Source organism: Eleutherodactylus coqui, chromosome 7, assembly GCF_035609145.1.
Source record: "Eleutherodactylus coqui strain aEleCoq1 chromosome 7, aEleCoq1.hap1, whole genome shotgun sequence".
Lineage (NCBI taxonomy): Eukaryota > Metazoa > Chordata > Amphibia > Anura > Eleutherodactylidae > Eleutherodactylus > Eleutherodactylus coqui.
The window spans coordinates 43,795,411-43,819,103 of record NC_089843.1 but is presented as its reverse complement, the minus strand read 5'-3'; the positions used below and the strand labels follow the sequence as shown (position 1 = coordinate 43,819,103).

Here is a 23,693-nt window from a genome sequence, read left to right as displayed (position 1 = left end):
GACATTACCGCTCAAATGCAATTGCAAATGTTCTGATTCCTTTGAAATTAAAGTTATAACCTTTCCATTGTCCCTTTCCGTTCCCCCTCCCTCCTCCCCCTCCCTATCTTTCCTCCCTGCATAAGATGTAATATGCAATGTCTACAATTAATAATGAAACTTCTGCATATCATTCTAAAATGTTGTATATTTGGAAATGCCAATAAAAATCTAATGTTTGGAAAAAAAATAATTAAAATTGCACATTGATAAAACAGATTAATGTGTGATTATATCAAAATCAGCAAAATGCACTTTCTGAAATAGTTTGAATCCATTGATTTGCTGAAAAAAACATTATGTACCTTTATTTATGATGTAACAATATTTCTTTTGAGTTTAAATCTGCTCTCACCAGTATAATATAACACTTAGGAAAGAATAAGCAGCCCAAAATGCCAACATTTGAAGATATTATAGCAAATATTTCCACAATGACAGTATTTTTCCCAGTAATACTCATATAGGCTGGGATAAAAGCCATCCAGACACTGCAGACAACCAGCATGCTGAATGTGATGTTTTTAGCTTCATTAAAACTACCTGGTAAATTTCTTACCAGGAAAGCAACCAAGAAGCTGACTGCAGCAAGAAAACCCATGTAACCCAGGACAATGGAAAATGCTACCACTGAACCCTCATTACACTGAAGAATAATTTTATCAACATACAAGTCAAAGTTGCTTTCTGGGAATGGGGGTGAAAACGATAACCAGATAATGCTGATTACCACTTGGACAAATGAACAAATAAACACCAGACAGTTTGTGATCTTTACTCCAATAAATTTCCTCCAGGAACTTCCAGGTTTGGTGGCTTTGAAGGCCATGTAGACTGTGATGGTTTTAGCCAGGATAGAAGAGATAGTTACTGAGAAGATGATTCCAAATAAAGTCTGACGAAGCATACAGGTTATACGTATAGGGCGGCCCAAAAACAGAAATACACAGAGGAAGCTCAACATAATGGAGACAAGTAGAATGAAGCTCAAGCTTTGATTATTGGCCTTGACTACTGGTGTATCTCTAAGTAAAATAAAGATGCCCAAGATAGCTGAAGATTTAAGAAAAAGAAGTACAGTAACAATAGTTATAGTAAGAGATATTGAGTCTTTAGTGTATGATAAAAATTCTGTTTCCTTTGATACACATTGCTTCTCATTATTTGGCCACTGGTCTCTGGGACATCTGTAGCATGAGCTCTTGTCTATAAAGGAAGAATATATATTTTGTATAAACATAAAATAATAAAACAACACCTTTTTATTTGAACACTTTATTATAACAAATGCAAAATTGAAAAAGTGATTAGTTAACCCAAATTCAATCAGTCCACAAAGTTTAATATCACTGAAAAAAGGTCCCAAATCCTCAACTACCATTTTGTAACATCAATGAGTTAACTAAAATGTAATTTTTATTGATAGAAATGTAACTTTAATTGACATATTAAAAAGATCTGATAACACTATTAATTATAACACAAAAATATCAATTATACCCTCAAATGTAGAATGAGATGACCCCCGTTAATTATCCAAATTTTAAAGATGGAACAGTACCTCTGCAGCCCCATCTATTGGATGGTACCATTCCATTAAATCAATGTACAACTCTTTAACAAGTCTGTAAAACATCATAGGCCTCTCACTAGCCAAGCCAGATACCTACTACACACTGATGAGGGGAAAACACCTCAAGACAGCTGTCTATGTAAAATTTTCTGATCTAGATTCTTATTCCCAATCATTGTTTGAAGGTATGCTATCATCCAATAGCTGGCACTACAGAGGTATTGTTTCATCTTCCTTATTTGCATAAATTACCCAAAGGAGCATGCATGGCCTTATAAGTCTACTCAGTCACCTCTCAGGTGTATTCTCACATGCCTTATGCATGTTCTCCTCCGGAAGAGATGAAGGCTTCCCCCGTGACCCCCTCCCCCCACTTAATGTCTCCACACACTTTTTGGGTGCTCTCCTTAAGGAGAGATAACACCCCTTTTGACCTGTTAATTAGTAACAACCAGCTACCTTTAAATAGGGGCACTATTACCCCTACAAGAGAAAAAGCAATGAACTATATATGAAAAGCTAGTCATAATGTGGATCTCCCATTAGATAGATCTGATCACCCTTTCATAGCCTGTGTAGCCCTCATCCTCTATTCATTCTCATCACAGGATGAATAAAGGGTGTGTTGACTCACATACCATGCAATAATAGTCCCTATTCCAGTAACTGTATTTAAAGCTGTAAAGCTATCTTTTTGGAAATTTCCCTACATGCTTAAGCAGCCCTAGCCCTCGCTACCTCATCAGGGGCACAAATGTAAGATCAAAATAAGTAGAATAGAACAAAAATGATAAAGACACCCGGCCTTCAATAGCGGATCAGCCTGGGTCTGTTGTCCTGCATCCAGAGTGTGTGCATGTTGTCAGTGCCAATATTCACAGAGGTTTGAGCAGAAACCCCTGTATAGTGGCTTAATTTCTCTTATTGAAATTAAGTTGGTGTCTCCAGTTTGAAATTTTTTGTCCATGAAAGAATATTATGTTTTCATTGATTTAAATTTACAATGAAACTGTAATAATATTAGTGATTGGAGTAAATACTTATTGGGATTTTCTCAATAATGAACTGAATCCACTGTTATAGGATAGGCGAAAAGGCCTGTTCACAGTACTGGAGATTTAACATTTGGACCTCCAGTGATCTCAACATCTGCACATCCTGAGATATTCATGTGAAAGGACTGGTGGTGAGTAGAGATGAGCGAGCACCAAAATGCTCGGGTGCTCGTTACTTGTGACGAAATTTTCGTGATGCTCGAGGGTTCGTTTCAAATAACGAACCCCATTGAAGTCAATGGGCGACCCGAGCATTTTTGTATATCGCCGATGCTCGCTAAGGTTTCCATTTGTGAAAATCTGGGCAATTCAAGAAAGTGATGGGAACGACACAGCAACGGATAGGGCAGGCGAGGGGCTACATGTTGGGCTGAATCTCAAGTTCCCAGGTCCCACTATTAAGCCACAATAGCGGCAAGAGTGGGCCCCCCCCCTCCCAACAATTTTTACTTCTGAAAAGCCCTCATTAGCAATGCATACCTTAGCTAAGCACCACACTACCTCCAACAAAGCACAATCACTGCCTGCATGACACTCCGCTGCCACTTCTCCTGGGTTACATGCTGCCCCCCCCCCCCCCCCGCACGACCCAGTGTCCACAGCACACACCAAAGTGTCGGCTAGGCAGCGACCCTCTTTAAAAGGGGCAGGACGATAGCCCACAATGCTGTACAGAAGCCGTGAGAAATATAATCCTGTGCCACTGCCATCAGGAGCTGCACACGTGGGCATAGCAATGGGGAACCTATGTGCCACACACTATTCATTCTGTCAAGGTGTCTGCATGCCCCAGTCAGACCGCGTTTTTTTATAAATAGTCACAGGCAGGTACAACTCCGCAATGGGAATTCCGTGTGCACCCACAGCATGGGTGGCTCCCTGGAACCCACCAGCTGTACATAAATGTATCCCATTGCAGTGCCCTGGACAGCAGAGCTAACGTCAGATTAAATGCAGGTGGGCTTCGGCCCACACTGCATGCCCCAGTCAGACTGGGGTTTTTTATAAGTAGACACAGGCAGGTACAACTCCCTATTGTGAAGTCCGTGTGGACGAACAGCATGGGTGGCTCCCTGGAACCCACCGGCGGTACATAAATATATCCCATTGCAGTGCCCTGGACAGCAAAGCTAATGTCAGGTTTAATGCAGGTGGGCTTCGGCCCACACTGCATGCCCCAGTCAGACTGGGGTTCTTTAGAAGTGGACACATGCAGTTACAACTCCGTGTGGACCGACAGCATGGGTGGGTGCCAGGAAGCCACCGGCGGTACATAAATATATCCCATTGCAGTGCTCAGCACAGCTGATGTAACGTCAGCTTTAATGCAGGTGGGCAAAAAATTAATTGGATTACACTGTAGGCGAGGGCCCCAAAAAATTGGTGTACCAACAGTACTAATGTACCTCAGAAAAATTGCCCAAGCCCAATCAAGAGGGCAGGTGAAACCCATTAATCGCCTTGGTTAATGTGGCTTAATTTGTAACTAGGCCTGGAGGCAGCCCAGTTAAAATAAAAATTTGTTCAGGTGCAAGTTTTAACGCTTTAATGAGCATTGAAACGTATAAAAATTGTTTACAAAAATTATATGACTGAGCCTTGTGGGCCTAAGAAACATTGCCCATTCGGCGTGATTACGTCAGGTTTCAGGAGGAGGAGCAGGAGGAGGAGGATGAATAGAATACACAGATTGATGAAGCTAAAAGGTCCCCGTTTTTGATGGTGATAGAGAACGATGCCTCCATCGGCGGGTGCAGCCTACATATTGCTTAGGTATCGCTGCTGTCCGCTGGTGGAGAAGAGAAGTCTGGGGAAATCCAGGCTGTGTTCATCTTGATGAGTGTAAGCCTGTCGGCACTGTCGGTTGACAGGCGGGTACGCTTATCCGTGATGATTCCCCCAGCCGCACTAAACACCCTCTCTGACAAGACGCTAGCCGCAGGACAAGCAAGCACCTCCAGGGCATACATCGCGAGTTCAGGCCACGTGTCCAGCTTCAACACCCAGTAGTTGTAGGGGGCAGAGGCGTCACCGAGGACGGTCGTGCGATCGGCTACGTGCTCCCTCACCATCCTTTTACAGTGCTCCCGCCAACTCAGCCTTGACTGGGGAGCGGTGACACAGTCTTGCTGGGGAGCCATAAAGCTGGCAAAGGCCTTGGAGAGTGTTCCCCTGCCTGTGCTGTACATGCTGCCTGATCTCCGCGCCTCCCCTACTACCTGGCCCTCGGAACTGCGCCTTCTGCCACTAGCGCTGTCGGATGGGAATGTTACCATCAGTTTGTCCACCAGGGTCCTGTGGTATAGCATCACTCTCGAACGCCTTTCCTCTTCGGGTATGAGAGTGGAAAGGTTCTCCTTATACCGTGGGTCGAGCAGTGTGTACACCCAGTAATCCGTAGTGGCCAGAATGCGTGTAACGCGAGGGTCACGAGAAAGGCATCCTAACATGAAGTCAGCCATGTGTGCCAGGGTACCTGTACGCAACACATGGCTGTCCTCACTAGGAAGATCACTTTCAGGATCCTCCTCCTCCTCCTCAACGCGCTGAGATATAGACATGAGGGTGCTCTGACTATCCAGCGACATACTGTCTTCCCCCGCTTCCGTTTCCGAGCGCAAAGCATCTGCCTTTATGCTTTGCAGGGAACTTCTCAAGAGGCATAGCAGAGGAATGGTGACACTAATGATTGCAGCATCCCCACTCACCATCTGGGTAGACTCCTCAAAGTTTCCAAGGACCTGGCAGATGGCTGCCAACCAGGCCCACTCTTCTGTAAAGAATTGAGGAGTCTGACTCCCACTACGCCGCCCATGTTGGAGTTGGTATTCCACTATAGCTCTACACTGCTCGAAGAGTCTGGCCAACATGTGGAGCGTAGAGTTCCACCGTGTGGGCACGTCGCACAGCAGTCGGTGCACTGGCAGATTAAACCGATGTTGCAGGGTCCGCAGGGTGGCAGCGTCCGTCTTGGACTTGCGGAAATGTGCGCTGACCCGGCGCACCTTTCTGAGCAGGTCTGACAAGTGTGGGTAGCTTTTCAGAAAGCGCTGAACCACCAAATTAAAGACATGGGCCAGGCATGGCACGTGCGTGAGGCTGCCGAGCTGCAGAGCCGCCACCAGGTTACGGCCGTTGTCACACACGACCATGCCCGGTTGGAGGCTCAGCGGCGAAAGCCAGCGGTCGGTCTGCTGTGTCAGACCCTGCAGCAGTTCGTGGGCCGTGTGCCTCTTCTCTCCTAAGCTGAGTAGTTTCAGCACGGCCTGCTGACGCTTGCCCACTGCTGTGCTGCCACGCCGCGCGACACCGACTGCTGGCGACGTGCTGCTGCTGACACATCTTGATTGCGAGACAGAGGTTGCGTAGGAGGAGGAGGGTGGTTTAGTGGAGGAAGCATACACCGCCGCAGATACCACCACCGAGCTGGGGCCCGCAATTCTGGGGGTGGGTAGGACGTGAGCGGTCCCAGGCTCTGACTCTGTCCCAGCCTCCACTAAATTCACCCAATGTGCCGTCAGGGAGATATAGTGGCCCTGCCCGCCTGTGCTTGTCCACGTGTCCGTTGTTAAGTGGACGTTGGCAGTAACCGCGTTGGTGAGGGCGCGTACAATGGTCGTGCAGGGCTGGGACGGCACATCGGGAAAAGTAGTGGCGACTGGGAACTGAGTAGCGCGGGGCCGCCGCCACCATCATACCTTTGAAAGCCTCCCTTTCCACAACCCTATACGGCAGCATCTCCAGGCTGATAAATTTGGCGATGTGCACGTTTAACGCTTGAGCGTGCGGGTGCCTGGCGGCGTACTTGCGCTTGCGCTCCAACACTTGCGCTAGCGACGGCTGGACGGTGCGCTGACAGACATTGGTGGATGGGGCCGAGCACAGCGGAGGTGAGGGTGTGGGTGCAGGCCAGGAGACGGTAGTGCCTGTGTCCTGAGAGGGGGGTTGGATCTCAGTGGCAGGCGGCGAACGGCCTTCATCCCACCTTGTGGGGTGCTTGGCCATCATATGTCTGCGCATGCTGGTGGTGGTGAGGCTGGTGGTGGTGGCTCCCCGGCTGATCTTGGTGCGACAAAGATTGCACACCACTGTTCGTCGGTCGTCTGCACTCTCAGTGAAAAACTGCCAGACCTTTGAGCACCTCGGCCTCTGCAGGGTGGCGTGGCGCGAGGGGGCGCTTTGGGAAACAGTTGGTGGATTATTCGGTCTGGCCCTGCCTCTACCCCTAGCCACCGCACTGCCTCTTCCAACCTGCCCTGCTGCTGCACTTGCTTCCCCCTCTGAAGACCTGTCCTCAGTAGGCGTAGCAAACCAGGTGGGGTCAGTCACCTCATGGTCCTGCTGCTCTTCCTCCGAATCCTCTGTGCGCTCCTCCCTCGGACTTACTCCAATTCTTACTACCTGAGTGATAGACAACTGTGTCTCATCGTCATCATCCTCCTCACCCACTGAAAGCTCTTGAGACAGTTGCCGGAAGTCTCCAGCCTCATCCCCCGGACCCCGGGAACTTTCCAAAGGTTGGGCATTGGTCACGACAAACTCCTCCGGTGGGAGAGGAACCATTGCTGGCCATTCTGGGCAGGGGCCCGGGAACAGTTCCTGGGAGTCTGCCTGCTCCTCAGAATGTGTCATTGTAATGGAGTGAGGAGGCTGGGAGGAAGGAGGAGCAGCAGCCAGAGGATTCAGAGTTGCAGCAGTTGACGGCGCAGAACTCTGGGTGGTCGATAGATTGCTGGATGCACTTTCTGCCATCCACGACAGGACCTGCTCACACTGCTCATTTTCTAATAAAGGTCTACCGCGTGGACCCATTAATTGTGAGATGTATGTGGGGACGCCAGAAACGTGCCTCTCTCCTAATCCCGCAGCAGTCGGCTGCGATACACCTGGATCAGGAGCTCGGCCTGTGCCCACACCCTGACTTGGGCCTCCGCGTCCTCAGCCGCGTCCACGTCCTCTAGGCCTACCCCTACCCCTCAGCATGGTGTATTACCAGTAGTGCAGAAACAGAACGCTGTAATTAAATGTGCCACTTATTGGCCTGTGGTTGGAGGCTGACTTCGCTTACGGAACGCACAGCAGAGGCAGGAAAGAATTTTGCGCAAGCCTGCTGTAACACTTAGCTGGCTGCGTATGAATTAGAACAACTACCCCCAGCAGAGACCCAGTACACTTGTGGACAGGAATACAGCGGTGATGTAAAAGGCAACACAGAGGCAGGAAAGAATTTTGCGCAAGCCTGCTGTAACACTTAGCTAGCTGCGTATGAATTAGGACAACTACCCCCAGCAGAGACCCAGTACACTTGTGGACAGGAATACAGCGGTGATGTAAGAGGCAACACAGAGGCAGGCAAGAATTTTGCGCAAGCCTGCTGTAACACTTAGCTGGCTGCGTATGAATTAGGACAACTACCCCCAGCAGAGACCCAGTACACTGAGGATGGTCACAGGCAGCCCAAATAGATTTTTTTTTCCCAAATGTTTTTTAAAAGGCCCACTGCCTATATACACTAAATATGTATTCTGTCCCTGCCTCACCACTACTGGCCCTGGACAATGTAAAATTACTGCAGGACACAATGCTCTGCACGGCCGATATACAAAAAAACAAAACAAATGTGCAACACTGCAAAAAGCAGCCTCCACACTACTGCACACGGTTAGATGTGGCCCTAAGAAGGACCGTTGGGGTTCTTCAAGCCTAAAATAACTCCTAACGCTCTCCCTATAGCAGCAGCACCAGCAGCAGCACTTTCCCTGAGCTATGTCAGAATGCATCTGTGGCGAGCCGCGGGAGGGGCCGATTTATATATTCGGGTGACACCTGATCTCGCCAGCCACTCACTGCAGGGGGGTGGTATAGGGCTTGAACGTCGCAGGGGGAAGTTGTAATGCCTTCCCTGTCTTTCTATTGGCCAGAAAAGCGCGCTAACGTCTCAGAGATGAAAGTGAAAGTAACTCGAACATCGCGTGGTACTCGTCACGAGTAACGAGCATCTCGAACACGCTAATACTCGAACGAGTATCAAGCTCGGACGAGTACGTTCGCTCATCTCTACTGGTGAGCAATAATGACCACCACTCCATTCACTTCTAGCCCAAAGAGTGAATTGAGTGGTGATCACGCATGAGTCTGCCAATCCATCAACATTGAGAACATGAGGTGTAAGGATGTCGGGATTACTGAGGGTCCCAGCAGTCAGATCCCCAGCAATCAGTCATGTATTCCATTTCCTGTGGATAGGGGATTAATGTTATTAGTAAGTAAAGCCCTTTGACTCTTGTACTAACAGGATAGACACAGCCCAATAAATAATAAATGAATAAATATAGAAGACTGGTATGGAATGAAGATACCTGAGTCACTGGCAGACAGAATCCAATTGAATGTTTTGATTGCTGGAAATAAAAGACCCAGGGCACCATCAAAAGACCATGTAAATATGTCCCCAGTGTTAGGCAGTAACAACGCCTCTGTTCTGGAAAAATGCACTACTAATGTAATCAAGATATCTTATAGACTATGAAATAAAACCCATTACCTGTGTCATTAGATATTTTTCCATCTAAACATTTTAGACATTCAAAACAACACTTATGTCTTCCTCTCATTAGGATTCTTCGATAACCAGGTGGGCAGTCCTCAGAACATTTAGAGACTGGAATCTAAAACATAAGTCATCGAATTAAAATATTAAGAAGAACATTTTTGTATAATTGTAAGGAATTCTATTTTTGTAAAGTAAATCTAAAGGAGTTGATCCAGAATTGCAAGTTCTCTCCTACCTACCGGATAACTAGTTGAATGAGGGAGATATCATCTGTAATCCCCACTAATCCCAAGAATGGGGGTCCTGTGTCCCTACTCCTCTCACTGAATGCAGCACTGGTCACACAAGCATGCTGACTCCTTATTCCCTTTCAATGGGATTGTGGAGATTTGTGCTATTTCCGTTCACCACATTGAAATCAATGGAGCGTTGACCACGCATGCTCGCGCAGCACTCCATTCATTCTGACATCACTGCTTGGGGAGACAATGTGGATAGGTGATAACTTGCTATCTTGATTTCAAAACATGTAAAAGTATGGTTCTACCACTCTTATGTCTCTCTTTCCTAGAGCGAGTGTTAAAATCAGCACTTATGAGCTGCAGGTCTCCAGCAATTAACTATCCATAGTTTTTGCCAAGAAATCCCCTTTAGGTTGACTCCAAAAAATAGCAAATCTTTTGAAAATGTGGATGCTTGGCTCACTTGTAGGCCTCATCAATGAGTTCAACTATTATACTGTATATGATGTCAAAAAATTCAAAACATACAAGATTTCTGTTCGGTTGTTTTTCTAGGAAAGTACGTTCTGCACCTGTATTGTTTGTTGAAAGACTGGCATGCATGGAGAACATAGATTCATGGAGTGACCGATCGGATGCGACTGAAGGATAATCATTATCATCATTGTTTGTTGTTGTGTTGAATAACATGAAATGATATGGCATTCAGTAAAATTTCAATTCTAAATTAATTGTAAAATTGCAATCACTTGGGTTATTCGAGTTCCATTCGGAAGCCTCAGAGCACCAAAAAGTTACATAGCACCTTCCACAGACACAAAACTGCAAGCGGCGGCTGGAGGAGATTTCTCTTCTCGCAATCTCTTGTCCCTCTCCATTCATTTTAGCAGCTGCTGTTCAGTACTGAATGACTGCTGTTTACACTAAATGATCATCATTCAGGATTTTATGCAGCTTAAAATCTTGAATAATGATTGTTCAGTGTAAATAGCAGCCATTCAGTACTGAATGGAGACGGATGGGGGAGAGCGAGGACAGAAATCTGCTCCAGTTGCCCCGCCCCCCTGCTGATGAGCGAGCAAATGATACTCGCTCCTCTGCAGCAGCACAGGACCGAGTACACAGAGGGATGAGTGTCAGGCATTGTTTGCTTGACAGTCGTCCCATGTATATGGGTCTTTAGAGCCTTTGTAAGTTAATTACTTTCTAACATTGTTCAGTGATTATGCCCAATATCATGTGACTAGATACATTCACATGTGTTGTCTAGGAAAAGTATTAATACTCACTTTGCCATTTTTCCAAACTATTTTACTAGTATCTATTAAAAGATGATCTTCATGCAAAGAGCTATTGAATGTTCCAACATTCTTTAAGATAAATACAGTAGGAAACATTAATACAAAGTTAATAATCTGATAGTTTGAAGTCATTTCTCCTTTCTCATTAAAATAAATGTCTTCTCCCATGGGATCTTGGAAATGTAGTCTTCTTAAAAAGAACTGCAAAAAGGAAACGCATGAAAAGAACACAAACTTAGTGAATACCATTAGAGTATTCTCACTTTTGACATTTGCAGCAAAAAGACCATTCAGTAATGTTGGTGTAAAGCTGATTTTTCTGGATTGACAGTTACAGGAAAATGGCCTACAGTGCTACATTAGTCAATCGCCTTTTTCGCCTGAGTACCACGATTTCCGAGTACTTCCGTACTCGGGCGAAAAGATTCGGGGGCACCGTGGGTGAGTAGGGGGTTGCAGCGGGGAGTGGGGGGGAGAGAGACAGGGCTCTCTCTGGTCCCCGCTGCTACCCCCCGCACCGCCACGCCTCCCCCCACCCCCCGGCGCCCCCCGAATCTTTTCACCCGAGTACTAAAATACTCGAAAATCGCGGTGCTCGATCGAGTAATTACTCGAAACGAGTAGGTTCGCTCATCTCTACACAGGAATCCTTGCTCAGTAGTTATAATATAATGCAAACAAGCCATTTGCTTTCTTTCTTAGAGAATGGAAGCATACCACCACCCCATACCTGGATGCAGCTTAGGGCTCATTCACATCATTCTTTGGGGTGTTATTTTCATTCTCCCTTATAAAAATGCACAAAGTTGCCGAATATAACTGTCATATGATGGAACTGAAAGGTACTGAACATATGCATTGACTATAGTGGGGCCTGGGTTTTTTTTGTCCTTCAATCCGGCATTTTACAGGATTTAACAGAATAACATAAAATGCATACAATGATGTTGAGTGGAAATCAATGAAAAGGGTCCTGAGTGGAATATACCACCTGATGTGAACAGACACTTAAAGGGGTTGTATTTATCCATCGAATAGGAGATAACTTGGAGGTCAGACTCCTGCCATTCTGCTGAAAGGTACTCCCATGTCTGGTTCGGATTGTCACTGCAGAGGCTGCGTCTTCCCTCCTAGTGATGTCAGTATGATAGGAGCGCTGGCTGAACATGTGCGATCAGCGCTCCATTCATTTAATTGGATGAGGGTCGCACATTCTACGAAGTTTCATTGAAAGTGAATGGAGCACTAATGCACTGGGACAACTAGCACTCTAGTCTCATCACTGCAGAGGTTGCAGTAAAGCCTTTCAATCTTGGTACAACCCTTTTGATGATACATCAGTCAAAAATCTCAGTTCACTACATTTCCTAAATTATAACAATTTTGCTCATCATACACAACTACCTGATGATTCTTCTATTTGCCACCATTTAAGGGCCAATTTTGCCTCCCGAAAGGAAATTTAACTGGCTAGAAACTAATGATTTTATTTTAAAAAAATATGCTTAAAGGAGATGTCTCGAGGCAGCAGTGAAATATTTTTTTTGCCCAGTCCCCCTTCTTCAGCATACATTACTAAGTACCAATGTAAATGGCTTTTAAAGCCGGTTCCTACTTACAGTTCTGGCGTTTCATGAACTTATAAAAAGTTTCCCAAAGATGGCCGCCGCTTCAGCCCGACGTGCTCGCTCCCGAGACGCCGGTCACGCTTCGTATTAGCAGGGAGCTGTCCAGTGCTGATCCTTTCCCCCTGCACAAGTAACCCAGGCTTCGTAATAGCAGGGAGCTGTCCAGTGCTGAATTCTCAGCAGAAGGTACTGTAATGCCTCCCTGCAATTCACTTTCCACTGTTTTAGATGAAATAGTTTTTTCACCTAAATATATATGTGTGTGTATATATGCGTGTACACATTTTATATATATATCTAGATAGATATATATAGTATACGTGTGTATGAGTATACGCATATGCGTATTCGTGAGTGTATATACACACACACTATATATATATATATATATATATATATATATATATATATATATATATATATATATATATATATACACATACCCACACGTGTTTTTTATATGCGTGTGTATATATGTGTATGTGTATATATATATATATATATATATATATATATATATATATATATATATATATATGTGTGTGTGTGTATATATGCGTGTACACATTTTATATATATATCTATCTATATATAGATAGATATATATAGTATACGTGTGTATGAGTATACGCATACGCGTATTCGTGAGTGTATATACACACACACATAGATAGATAGATAGATACACATACACACACATACACACACGTGTTTTTTTTATATGCGTGTGTATATATGTGTATGTGTATATATATATATATATATATATATATATATATATATATATATATATATATATATATATATATAATGTGTGTGTGTATATATGCGTGTACACATCTTTTATATATATATATATCTCTATATATCTATATATAGATATATAGAGAGATATATATATAGTATACGTGTGTACGAGTATACGCATACGCGTATTCGTGAGTGTATATATACACACACATTATATATATATATATATACACACATATATATATATATATATATATATATATATATATATATATATATATATATATACCCACACGTGTTTGTATATGTGTGTGTATATATATATATATATATATATATATATATATATATATATATATATACACACACACACATATATATATATATATATATATATATATGTGTGTGTGTGTATATATTATATATATATGTGTGTGTGTGTGTGTGTGTGTGTGTATATATGTGTATATATATATGTGTGTGTGTGTGTCTGTCTGTCTATATATATGTCTGTCTGTGTGTCCCGGCGGCGGGAGGCTCGGGCAGCATCGGGGGCACGGCGGCGGGGGGCATGGTGGCGGGAGGCTCGAGCAGCATCGGGAGCAGCATCGGGGGCATGGCGGCGGGAGGCTCGGGCAGCATCGGGGGCACGGCGGCGGGAGGCTCGGGCAGCATCGGGGGCACGGCGGCGGGAGGCTCGGGCAGCATCGGGAGCAGCATCGGGGGCATGGCGGCGGGAGGCTCGGGCAGCATCGGGGGCACGGCGGCGGGAGGCTCGGGCAGCATCGGGGGCACGGCGGCGGGAGGCTCGGGCAGCATCGGGGGCAGCATCGGGGGCATGGCGGCAGGCTCGGGGGCACGGCAGCAGGCTCGGGCAGCACGGCGGCAGGCTCGGGCAGCACGGCGGCGGGCTCGGGGGCATGGCGGTGGGCTCCGGTGGCAGGCGGTGAGCTCCGGGAACAGGCGGTGAGCTCGGGGGACAGGCGGTGGGCTCCGGGGGCAGGCGGTGGGCTCCGGGGCCAGGCGACTTACATGGGCGGCTTCTCGGCTGGGCTTCTCGTCTCCGCTCGGCTGGGCTGCTGAACTTTCTGCACCTTTCTGTAACAGAGGAAGGTACAGAATGGCCGCTCCAGCGTGCTCCCGAGAGGTTACAGCTCGTCTGCGCATGCGCAGAAGAGCTGTAGCGTCTAACACACTGAAGCGGCTCGCGCTGAGCAGAAGACCAGACTGCGCAAGCGCGTCTAAAAAAGCAAGCTGCCAGCGAATTTAGACGGAACCATGGAGACGAGGACGCTAGCAACGGAGCAGGTAAGTGGAATAACTTCTGTATGGCTCATATTTAATGCACGATGTACATTACAAAGTGCATTAATATGGCCATACGGAAGTGTATAACCCCACTTGGTTTCGCGAGACCACCCCTTTAAGTAGCTTGTATGAAGGGTGTAGATCCTGAACTTTTTTTCTTTGGAAGTCTTTAATATGGTAGGACATTTGGCCACAAACATTTTTAATGGATTTTTTAGAACATTTTCACTTTGATGCAGAATTACCTGAAAAGGCCAGTGCATAGACAGTGCTGAGTGGCTATTTGACAAAATATCAGATGCCTATTGACAGAAAATAGATGGGGCGAGGGGTGTTTCTTTTTTGTTTTTCTTTCATCAAAAGTGATCAGAAGTTTAGAAATTGTCCTGTCTACTAAAAGTGCCCAGTCTCCAAAAGCCCCTGACAGTGAAAGTGTTAAAGGGAAATATAAAGGGTTACCACAAAAGCCACCAGTACATAGTACTGTACCATTGTAAAAGCATTCCACACATGTTTGCACCCAAAAGAATTACAATTCTTACTTTATATGTTTCATTCCCTTGTATGCAATGCGCTGCCTCGAGTCATTGCATCATAGAAGAAGCCCGACTTCTACTTCCTCTCAATGCTACTTCCTGTGTGAGAATGGTAGTAGTCCTTGTGCTAAAGTCTCGCGCACCCACAGGGCATCCCTCTCCCCCACATTTGCCCTGAAGCAGAGTGCATAGACTTTGATCTCACCAGTGCACTGCGTACTGATGCACCTAAACTTTTATATGCACAATTTTGCAAATTAACCTTATTAGAAATGTTTTACCCTTCTGTATGTTTCGGTATGTAAACTGTAGCTGGTATACAGAACTAATGCGCCATCAGCCCTCTGAATCAGCAAGTCTTAGATGAAGCCCATCTCATTCTCTCTTGCCCCTTTATGAGAACATCAGCAATCCTAGCTCTAATAGCTTGTACAATAGATGTGCACAGCGTGTTCCTGAGACTTCAGCACACAGAGGTCAGGCTTCATCTATGATGCAATTACTTGCAGGGCTGATGGTGCTGCCTCCTGGACTTGAGACAGCACATTTACATACAGGGCATAAAAAAAACATTAAGTAAGAATTCCAGTTATTGCTAAATTGTGCAGAATTTTTATGGGATGTAAGCATGTGTAGAATGCTTTTGTAATACTACATTAAACTTTGCTGACAGACTTAGTGCTGACAGGTTCTCAATAACAGCTGTGTTTTTCTTCACAATTATTTTTTTCTTTTGCAATAATGCATTTAGAATGAAAATTGAAACATCATTACAAATAATCTTTATTTAAATATTCTAACATTTTAATTAAGTCTATTAGCAAAACTGCATATATATTTTTAAAGTTCAGGTGAATCGAGGCAATAAAAAAGTTGTTTGTGAACTGTTCATAGCCCTTAATCCTAAACCTTCATGGTGCTGTACTAGAGATATGTGTTGTTATCTACTAAACACTCCATTTAATTACCTTTAACATTTGTTTCCAATTGAAATTTCGGGACATATGAAGGTGAGCTTCATGGAGAGCGTGAGCCATAGCATAAACAGCTTGATATACATGGTAAGTGGTTGTAAATGTTTTAGTGTAGTAATGATTTGCGCCAATTTCTTGTAATTTCATAGTCTTGTTGCAGTGAGTAAGTTTGGTCTGATAATCTTCTTCAGCTATTATTTTTAGGTTGGGGTCTGAAGGCATACAGCTCAAGTGTACAAAAAAGATATGTTCAAGTATAGGGTCATTTGGGCGATTTTCAAGACTCACATCTTCTAAGAATTTCTTTAGTTGTGGGATCATCATTTCAGGTGATGAGAATATCAGACTCCCATGGTATGATGTTTGCTTTTTCATTGATGATAAAATATGGGTATTTGACCCAGCCGGAATAATTAAAGTCTTCCCATATCCTGCAATACTTTGTTCTTCAAGAAACATACTAGTTAAAATTGAAATTGTCCCACAAAGTACAACAATTTTTGAGATAGACTTTTTAAATATCTCTTTGTTCTTTTCATATTTAATTTCTTCAATTACAATATGATCACTTGGTAGCTTAAGGATGAACTCAGAGCAGATATCATGAACTTCCATCTCTTTCATTAAGTACTGACTTTGGGTGTTTCCTCCTTCATCATCAGATACAATAATACCAATCCATGTCCAATCAAAATATCTGAGAAGCTTAACAATTGCTTGATATTGTGTTTGATCACTAGGAAGAGTTTGGAAGAAGGACGGATACATTTGCCTATTGAATAAAAGAGGATCTGTGGCACCATAGCTGATCTACAGAAAAAAAGAGGAATAATAATAAAAAAAACACTGGCATTCAATTGAATGTACACAGGGTGATCCTCAAAAAAAGTTTTCAAATAATGTGCTTAGAATAATTGTTAGTCCTCAAACTTTTGAGATTCCTGTATTGGTTACTGTTGTATAGTGGAGTGGCCACTGAGGTGTCCAGATCTTCGCACACTAGGTCTTAACTTGTGAGGCCCTTCAGCCCCTGGTACACCAGGGATGGTATAAAGCTGCCAGGATTCTCTTGTCTTTCCAGGAATTAACCAGTAGTGGTCACAGTTTCACACTTTTACCTATTGTTCTGCCCTTTTACTCCTTGACACTGGAGGCTGCTGGTTTTCCTTTAATTTGCCCTTAAACAAGATGGCTAATACTGCATCGTTCAGAGGAGACCTTGGGGGAAATGTACTATAGCAGTCATTTTCAACGTTGATCCTAGTAGAATTTAACACTATGCACAATGTACCTAATACATGAAGAGGAACAAGCCTCTTCATGTATTAGGTACATCTGGACACCTCTATGCACCCTCTCAGAAATATACGCCAGGTACGACCTGGCAAACATTTCTGGAGTAAGTTATGCCAGTTTCTAAGGTAAAAATTATATGAATTTGTTGGTCCAGGGCATCGACGTCTTCTTCCGAAAGCCCTGTCCACTTTTGGCAAAAGTGGTGAGCCGACATACAAAGCCAAAACCTGCAAATCTTGCACAAGTCCCGGCTTGCACAACAATGTGCACCTTTTTTTTTACATAAGACACTTGTGAAAAGGGGTTTATAAATATCCCCCCTCGTTTCCTATTTGGTTCTACTTCAGTTGTCATAGAAAGCTTTAACCTTGTTTGAGCATTGGGACTAAGCTGTTATATCTAGCTCTATTCTCATGCCCCAAGGAACTCCCTTTACCAGACTGTTCTAATATTCGTATGGTTACGTACCACATTGAATTCCTCACATGCAGTGAAGAGCTCCTTCAATAATCTAAACGGTCTTCAGCTAATCCAGAGTCATAATAAATGCAAATGTGAGGTTAAGTACAAAATGAGTCCAATATGACGTTAAAACAGAAATTGGTATATTGGAGCCACATATAAACACATCTAACAAAACTGTCACCAACAATTGGGGGGTGTGGGGAGGATCACAGCTCAATCCTGTCTCATGGTTTGAGAGGCACTCTTTAGCCCCTTAACGACCGCCCCATCGGGATTCTACGTCCTGGCCGACTGGGCTTTATTCCTAGAGGACGTAGTTTTATGCATCCTCTAAGAATGACAGCCCTGCAGGCTCAGGACGTGATAGCTCCATGCTGCCGGTTACCGGAGGTAGCCGACAGCATGGAGCTGTCATCCCGGGCTGCGGGACCCCACCCCTGGTAATGCGATCGCCAGTATCGACCGGATAAAGTCCATGCACAGTTAAAAACAATTAAAGTTTCAGCTCCCCTTACGGATCGGATCCGTGAGGGGAGCTGAGAGTACTCACCCCCGGTCCTCCGCAGCGTCCGGATGCTTCGGTCTTCTCCCCGGCACTGCCGCCGGCGTCTGCACATGCGCGCCAGACGAATTACGTCACGCGCATGCGCAGAGAGCCGGGAGGCCCGGGAAATTTAAAAACTCCCTGCTCCTGGCTAGAATGAGTAGCCGAGAGCAGGGAGCTGTCACCGGGACCCACTGTATGCGGTTCCCGGTCACATGATCGCTGCTATCCAATGGATAGCAGTGTTCATGTAAAAGTTAAAAAAAAAGTTTAAAAAGTGTAAAAAAAAGAAGATAAAAACTTTGTTTCATCTCCCCTCATGGATCATATCCATGAGGGGAGATGAAATTAGGTACCTTAAGCCCCCAGATTTATCCGCGGACGTTGCCCGGCTTTTTCGCACGCGTTCGTCGCCAAAATGGCGGACGCAGGCGCAAAAGCCGCAGATTGGCGCGGTAATTTAAAATCTCCCCGCACCTGGCTACTAAATGTAGCCAAGAGCCTGGAGATTTCATGGGCGGCCGCGGTACGCGTTTCCCAGTCACGTGATCGCCGTTATCCAATGGATAACAGCGATCACGTAAAAGTAAAAAAAAGCTCAATTTTCACCTCCCATCACAGATCGGATCCGTGAGGGGAGGTGAAATTACTTAAATTAGGCCACCAGCGAGGTTCCCTGACGGGATCCTTATCCGCGGACCTTCCCCCAGTTTTGGCGCATGCGCCCGTCGCCAAAATGGTGGACGCAAGCACAGAAACTGGGGAGGGCAAGAGAAAATTTAAAATCTCCTTGCTCCTGGCTACTAAAGGTAGCCAAGAGCTTAGAGATGTCACGGGGGGCCGCGGTGAGCGGTCTTCGGTCACGTGATCGCCATTATCCAATGGATAATGGCGGTCACGTAAAAGTCAAAAGACAGTTAAAGTTTGACGCTCCGTTCAGTTTGGGCTCCGTTGTGCATCCAGACAGAAGATTAGGGCCACAATGCATATGTTTCTGAACACGGGACAAATGGGGGTATACATTTTGGGCTGAGCGTCTTCATTCCTATGTATGCTGTACAAAAAAAACTATTTTTAAAATTACATAATTGCCAAAAAAACAAATCATAATTTTTTCCTTCTGCTTTGCTTCAATTCATTTGAAACCGGTGGGGTCAAATATGCAGTACACCGCTAGATGAATGCGTTAAGGGGTCTAGTTTTTAAAATGGGGTCATTTGTGGGGGTCCTCTGTCGTTTTGGTCGCTCACGGGTTCTATAAGTGGGCAATGGGGCCAGAAAACCACCCGCTGCTCCTTCCAGTTTGGGCCCGGTTGTGCATACGGACAAAAGATTAGGCCCACAATGGGTATGTTTCTGAACACGGGACAAACAGGGATATCCATTTTTGGGTGAAAGCCTCCATTTATATGTCTGCTGTCCAAAAAAAAGTGTTTTTAAAATCACATAATTGATAAAAAAAACAAAAATCGTAATTTTTTTCCTTCTGCTTTGCTTTGCTTCATTCAAAAACTGTTGGGTAAAAATTTGCAGTACACCCCTAGATTAATGCGCTAAGAGGTCAAGTTTCCAAAATGAGGTCATTTGTGGGGGTTCTCTATCGTTTTGGCCACTCGAGGGGTCTACAAGTGACCAATGGGGCCTAAAACGCCTTCAAGCAAAATGTCTGATCTGAAAGCCACTGGCTGCTCCTTTCGGTTTTGGCCCCGTTGTACATACGGACAGAAGATTAGGGCCACAAAGGGTATGTTTCTGAACACAGGACAAACGGGGGTATGCATTTTGAGGTGTAAATCCTCGTTTTCATGTGCACTATAGAAAAAAATTCTGTGTTAAAAATTACGTATTTGCAAAAATATGAAATTTTATTTTTTTTACTCTAAATTGCATTAATTCCTGAAAAGAAACTGTGGGGTCATAATACTCCTGACACTAAGGGGTGTAGTTTTTAAAATGGGGTCATTTGTGGGGTTATCTATAATTCTGACACCTATGAGAATTTACAATCTTGGCTTGGTGCCAGAAAATAAAGTGTTCCTCAAAATGTTGATAAGTAATGTTAAATTTGTACGTCTCCAAAATGGTTAAAAAAAAATTAAAGTTTTTCAAACGTGCATCCAGAATAAAGTGAACAGATGGAAATATATATCTGAGCAAAAATTTGTACAGTATGTTTGCACATATTTGAAATATTACAGTTGAAAATGTGAAAAAATGACAATTTTTTCAAAATTTTCCCATTTTTGGGGTTTTTAATAAATATACACAAATTCTATGGGTCTATTTTTACCACCTAAATGAAGTACAACATGTGGCGAAAAAACAATGTCAGAATCACTTGGATATGTAAAGCCTTCACGGAGTTATGATATGTTAAGTGACACATGTCACATTACCAAAATTTGGCTCCGTCACTAAGGCGCAAACAGGCTTCGTCACTAAGGGGTTAATGTTAGCATTTCCTGTAAATATTGTAAATATTCCAAAACATAATTGTCGTGGACAAAACACTTCACAAAATTAAAGGGGTTGTCCCACTAGAATAGCGCCCATTATATTTATTTTCTAACAAGAGAATATGGATGTTCCTAATTTCAACTCCCCTTTATTAGTCAGCCCAGAGAGATCCTGAGGACAATGACATCTTCTGCATTATGGGACCCAGTGTAACTAGATATTACATGGCAGCCCACATAGTTCAAGTAATACTAATAGCTAATACTACAATTTTACTGTAGAAGAAATGTGCTGCTGTCTAAAACTATAACTGATCACCAGGGCTGCTAGGTGCCAAATATTTCAGTTAGTAATCCAGAGTGTTGGGCAAACTAAAAACATTGAATTATGCTAAACATTTGTTTCTGCATGAACCTGAACTTTGAACTGTTCATTATAGCTGCATCCACTAAAATAGTGTCCGCCACATGACAGAAAGGAGGAGGAAGGATCACATGACCTCAGTGTAGCCCATAATGCCTAGCAAACAGCTATCCAAGACAAGTAGGAGGTAAAATAAGGGTGATGTCATAGTCCCTATAAAAGGCTATGCACCATAGCTTCAGAAGCCATTCCAGCCAGGAATAGAGGTGCAAGGACATGTCTGTTATTGTGGGGCAGAGACAAATTGTTCTGCAGTGTACAGTAATTGTTCAGAGGTTTTAACTGCAGAGTGTTGTGTGTCCATTTTGCTAACAGTCTATTTCTTGGCAATTGAAATTGTGTCTTTTTTTTTCTTTTTTAAAGAAAAAACAAATCTTCCAGAACCTTGTTGTAGTTGTTAGCCATTTAGTCGTTCACAACCCTGGGCAACCTTAAGCCTGGGTTCACACGGGACGTATTCCCGCCGGAAATCCAGCGGTTTGGCCGCAGCCGAAACCGCGAGATTTCCATCAGGAGAACCGCCGCGGAAAAACCCGCCGCGGCTTTGAAGCGGCCCTGCCGCTCGCTCTTCCGCTGCGGCCGGCGCTCCCATAGAGGAGAGCGCGGAAAGAAAAAAAGAATGGACATGCTGCATATTCTGAAACCGAGGCTGCGGCGGCCGCAGCCGCGGTTTCAGCCGGGCTTATCGCAGTGGATTGGCCCTCCCGTGTGGACGAGATTTCTGAGAAATCTCGTCCACATGGCTGGCTAATCCCGAGATTAGCGGCCGCGGGCGGATTTGTGGCGGCGAAATTCCGCGTGGAATTTCCGCGGCAAATCCACCCTGTGTGAAACCAGCCTTAATGCGAGCTTCCTCTATGTTTTTTGGTATTGCACTACTTCTTTGAGTTGTGTGATACCCATGTGTAATGGCCCAGAGTTAGTGTATTTCTGCATGTGTTTGTTCTTATGTGTTCTTACAGTCATGTCTTTACATGTGTACTGATGTCTGTGCTGTGTGTCAGGTCAGCCTACGTCAGTTATGTGTATTGTGGATGACGTGAGGAGAGAGTCACACTTAGGGGAGGAGTTAGAGTAGTAGTTATAGTCGGGAGGGGAGAGAGAAAGGGTGTATCGTGGAGAAGAGAAGTGTGAGAATCTCAAGAGGCAGAATGTGGAGAGGTTTGGGAGAAAGCGACCATACAAAGAGGAGGCTGAAACTCTGAAGTTCACCCAACAGTGTCTCTTTTATAAAAGAAATAAAAAAAGACCAGAAAAGGTAATTATTAAATTATGGCATATATAGTAAATAGCAGTTTTTTTGCATAGAGTGAAAAATATCAGAGTGGGGGGCGTGGCTTAGATGCAGACTGGGACAGTCGCATAGTCCTGAGCTCCGTTAGTATTCAGCCTGCCTAGATACTCAAAGCTATTCCAGCCTCACAAAAATGTCCAGCAGCGGCTCGGAAGTCCCTCTGAAGCCAATGCCAAAAAGAAGAAGTGCAAAGACCCCGCTCAGCAAAGTCTCCGACTTCTTCGTCACCCGCGGCCCGAGAAGATCAGGACCGCCAAACAAAGATGGCTCCCCCATATCCACGAGCTCTCATACCAGCACGGAGGATTTCCTAACCTCTCTACTAATGGAGCGGATCGCGCTGTCAGTCCGGAGCTTTCGAGAGGAGAGTCACCGCTGATTTCATCCCGGCGCTAGGTGAGTGATATAGCTGAGGAACATGACACTGTCACTCCAGACGGCCACAAAATGGTGCCGATAAGCCCTCACTCCACATCTGCTCCCTCCACTCCCTCTGCGAGCCCCGAGAAGCAGCATCCCCGTCTCTCCCCACCTACTAGCCCATCCGAAAGGGATCTTGAGATAGAGGAGGACCCAATTAACAATGTTCCATCGTCTAACCTTCCTGCTACTGAAGACTTCATAAAACACATGATTTTAGCATTACGTGGATCCCTACAAAAAGATATCAAAACCCTATCAAACTCAATTAATTCATCTCTACAAGAACTTGAAACGCGGACTGACCATATAGAGAATAAAATGGGAGAAATTACCACGTCCCACAACAAACTAATTGACACACATTACTCCCTAGAAGATGAAGTGGAATCCATCAAAAACAAGCTCACTGATTTGGAGGACAGAAGCAGGAGAAATAACATCAAATTCAGGGGCATCCCAGAGAGCGTTTCTCAACCAGAGTTAAAAAATTTCCTCACCAAGCTAATTAAAAGTTTTCTCCCAAACTCTACAGAACTGGACTGCACAATAGACAGAGCCCATAGATTAATGAAACCATGTTTCCTACCGGACTCTGTCCCACGTGACGTAATTGCAAGACTTCACTTTTTTCATGTTAAAGATGCACTGATGTCATCTTCAAGAAACCACGAATCTCTCCAACCTCCATATGCTAATATTAGCTTCTTTACTGACTTATCTCAGAATACAATTCAGGCTAGAAAAGCCTTCTTGCAAATTACTTCATCGTTAAGAGCCGCCAAGATACCATATAAGTGGGGCTTCCCTGTCAAAATAATTGTCCACAAAGACA

At 44.5% G+C, this 23,693-nt stretch overlaps 1 protein-coding gene across 1 annotated transcript; it reads right to left on the bottom strand.

The window, feature by feature from the left end:
- Positions 1-346: 346 nt before the first annotated feature.
- Positions 347-22,714, bottom strand: LOC136573487 (vomeronasal type-2 receptor 26-like). Its single transcript, XM_066574775.1, has 5 exons — positions 22,568-22,714; positions 15,954-16,769; positions 10,752-10,964; positions 9,212-9,335; positions 347-1,092 (listed from the first exon to the last, which is right to left on the bottom strand). The coding sequence occupies exons 1-5, from the start codon at positions 22,712-22,714 to the stop codon at positions 347-349; spliced, it is 2,046 nt and encodes a 681-aa protein (XP_066430872.1).
- Between the last annotated feature and the right edge of the window lie 979 nt (positions 22,715-23,693).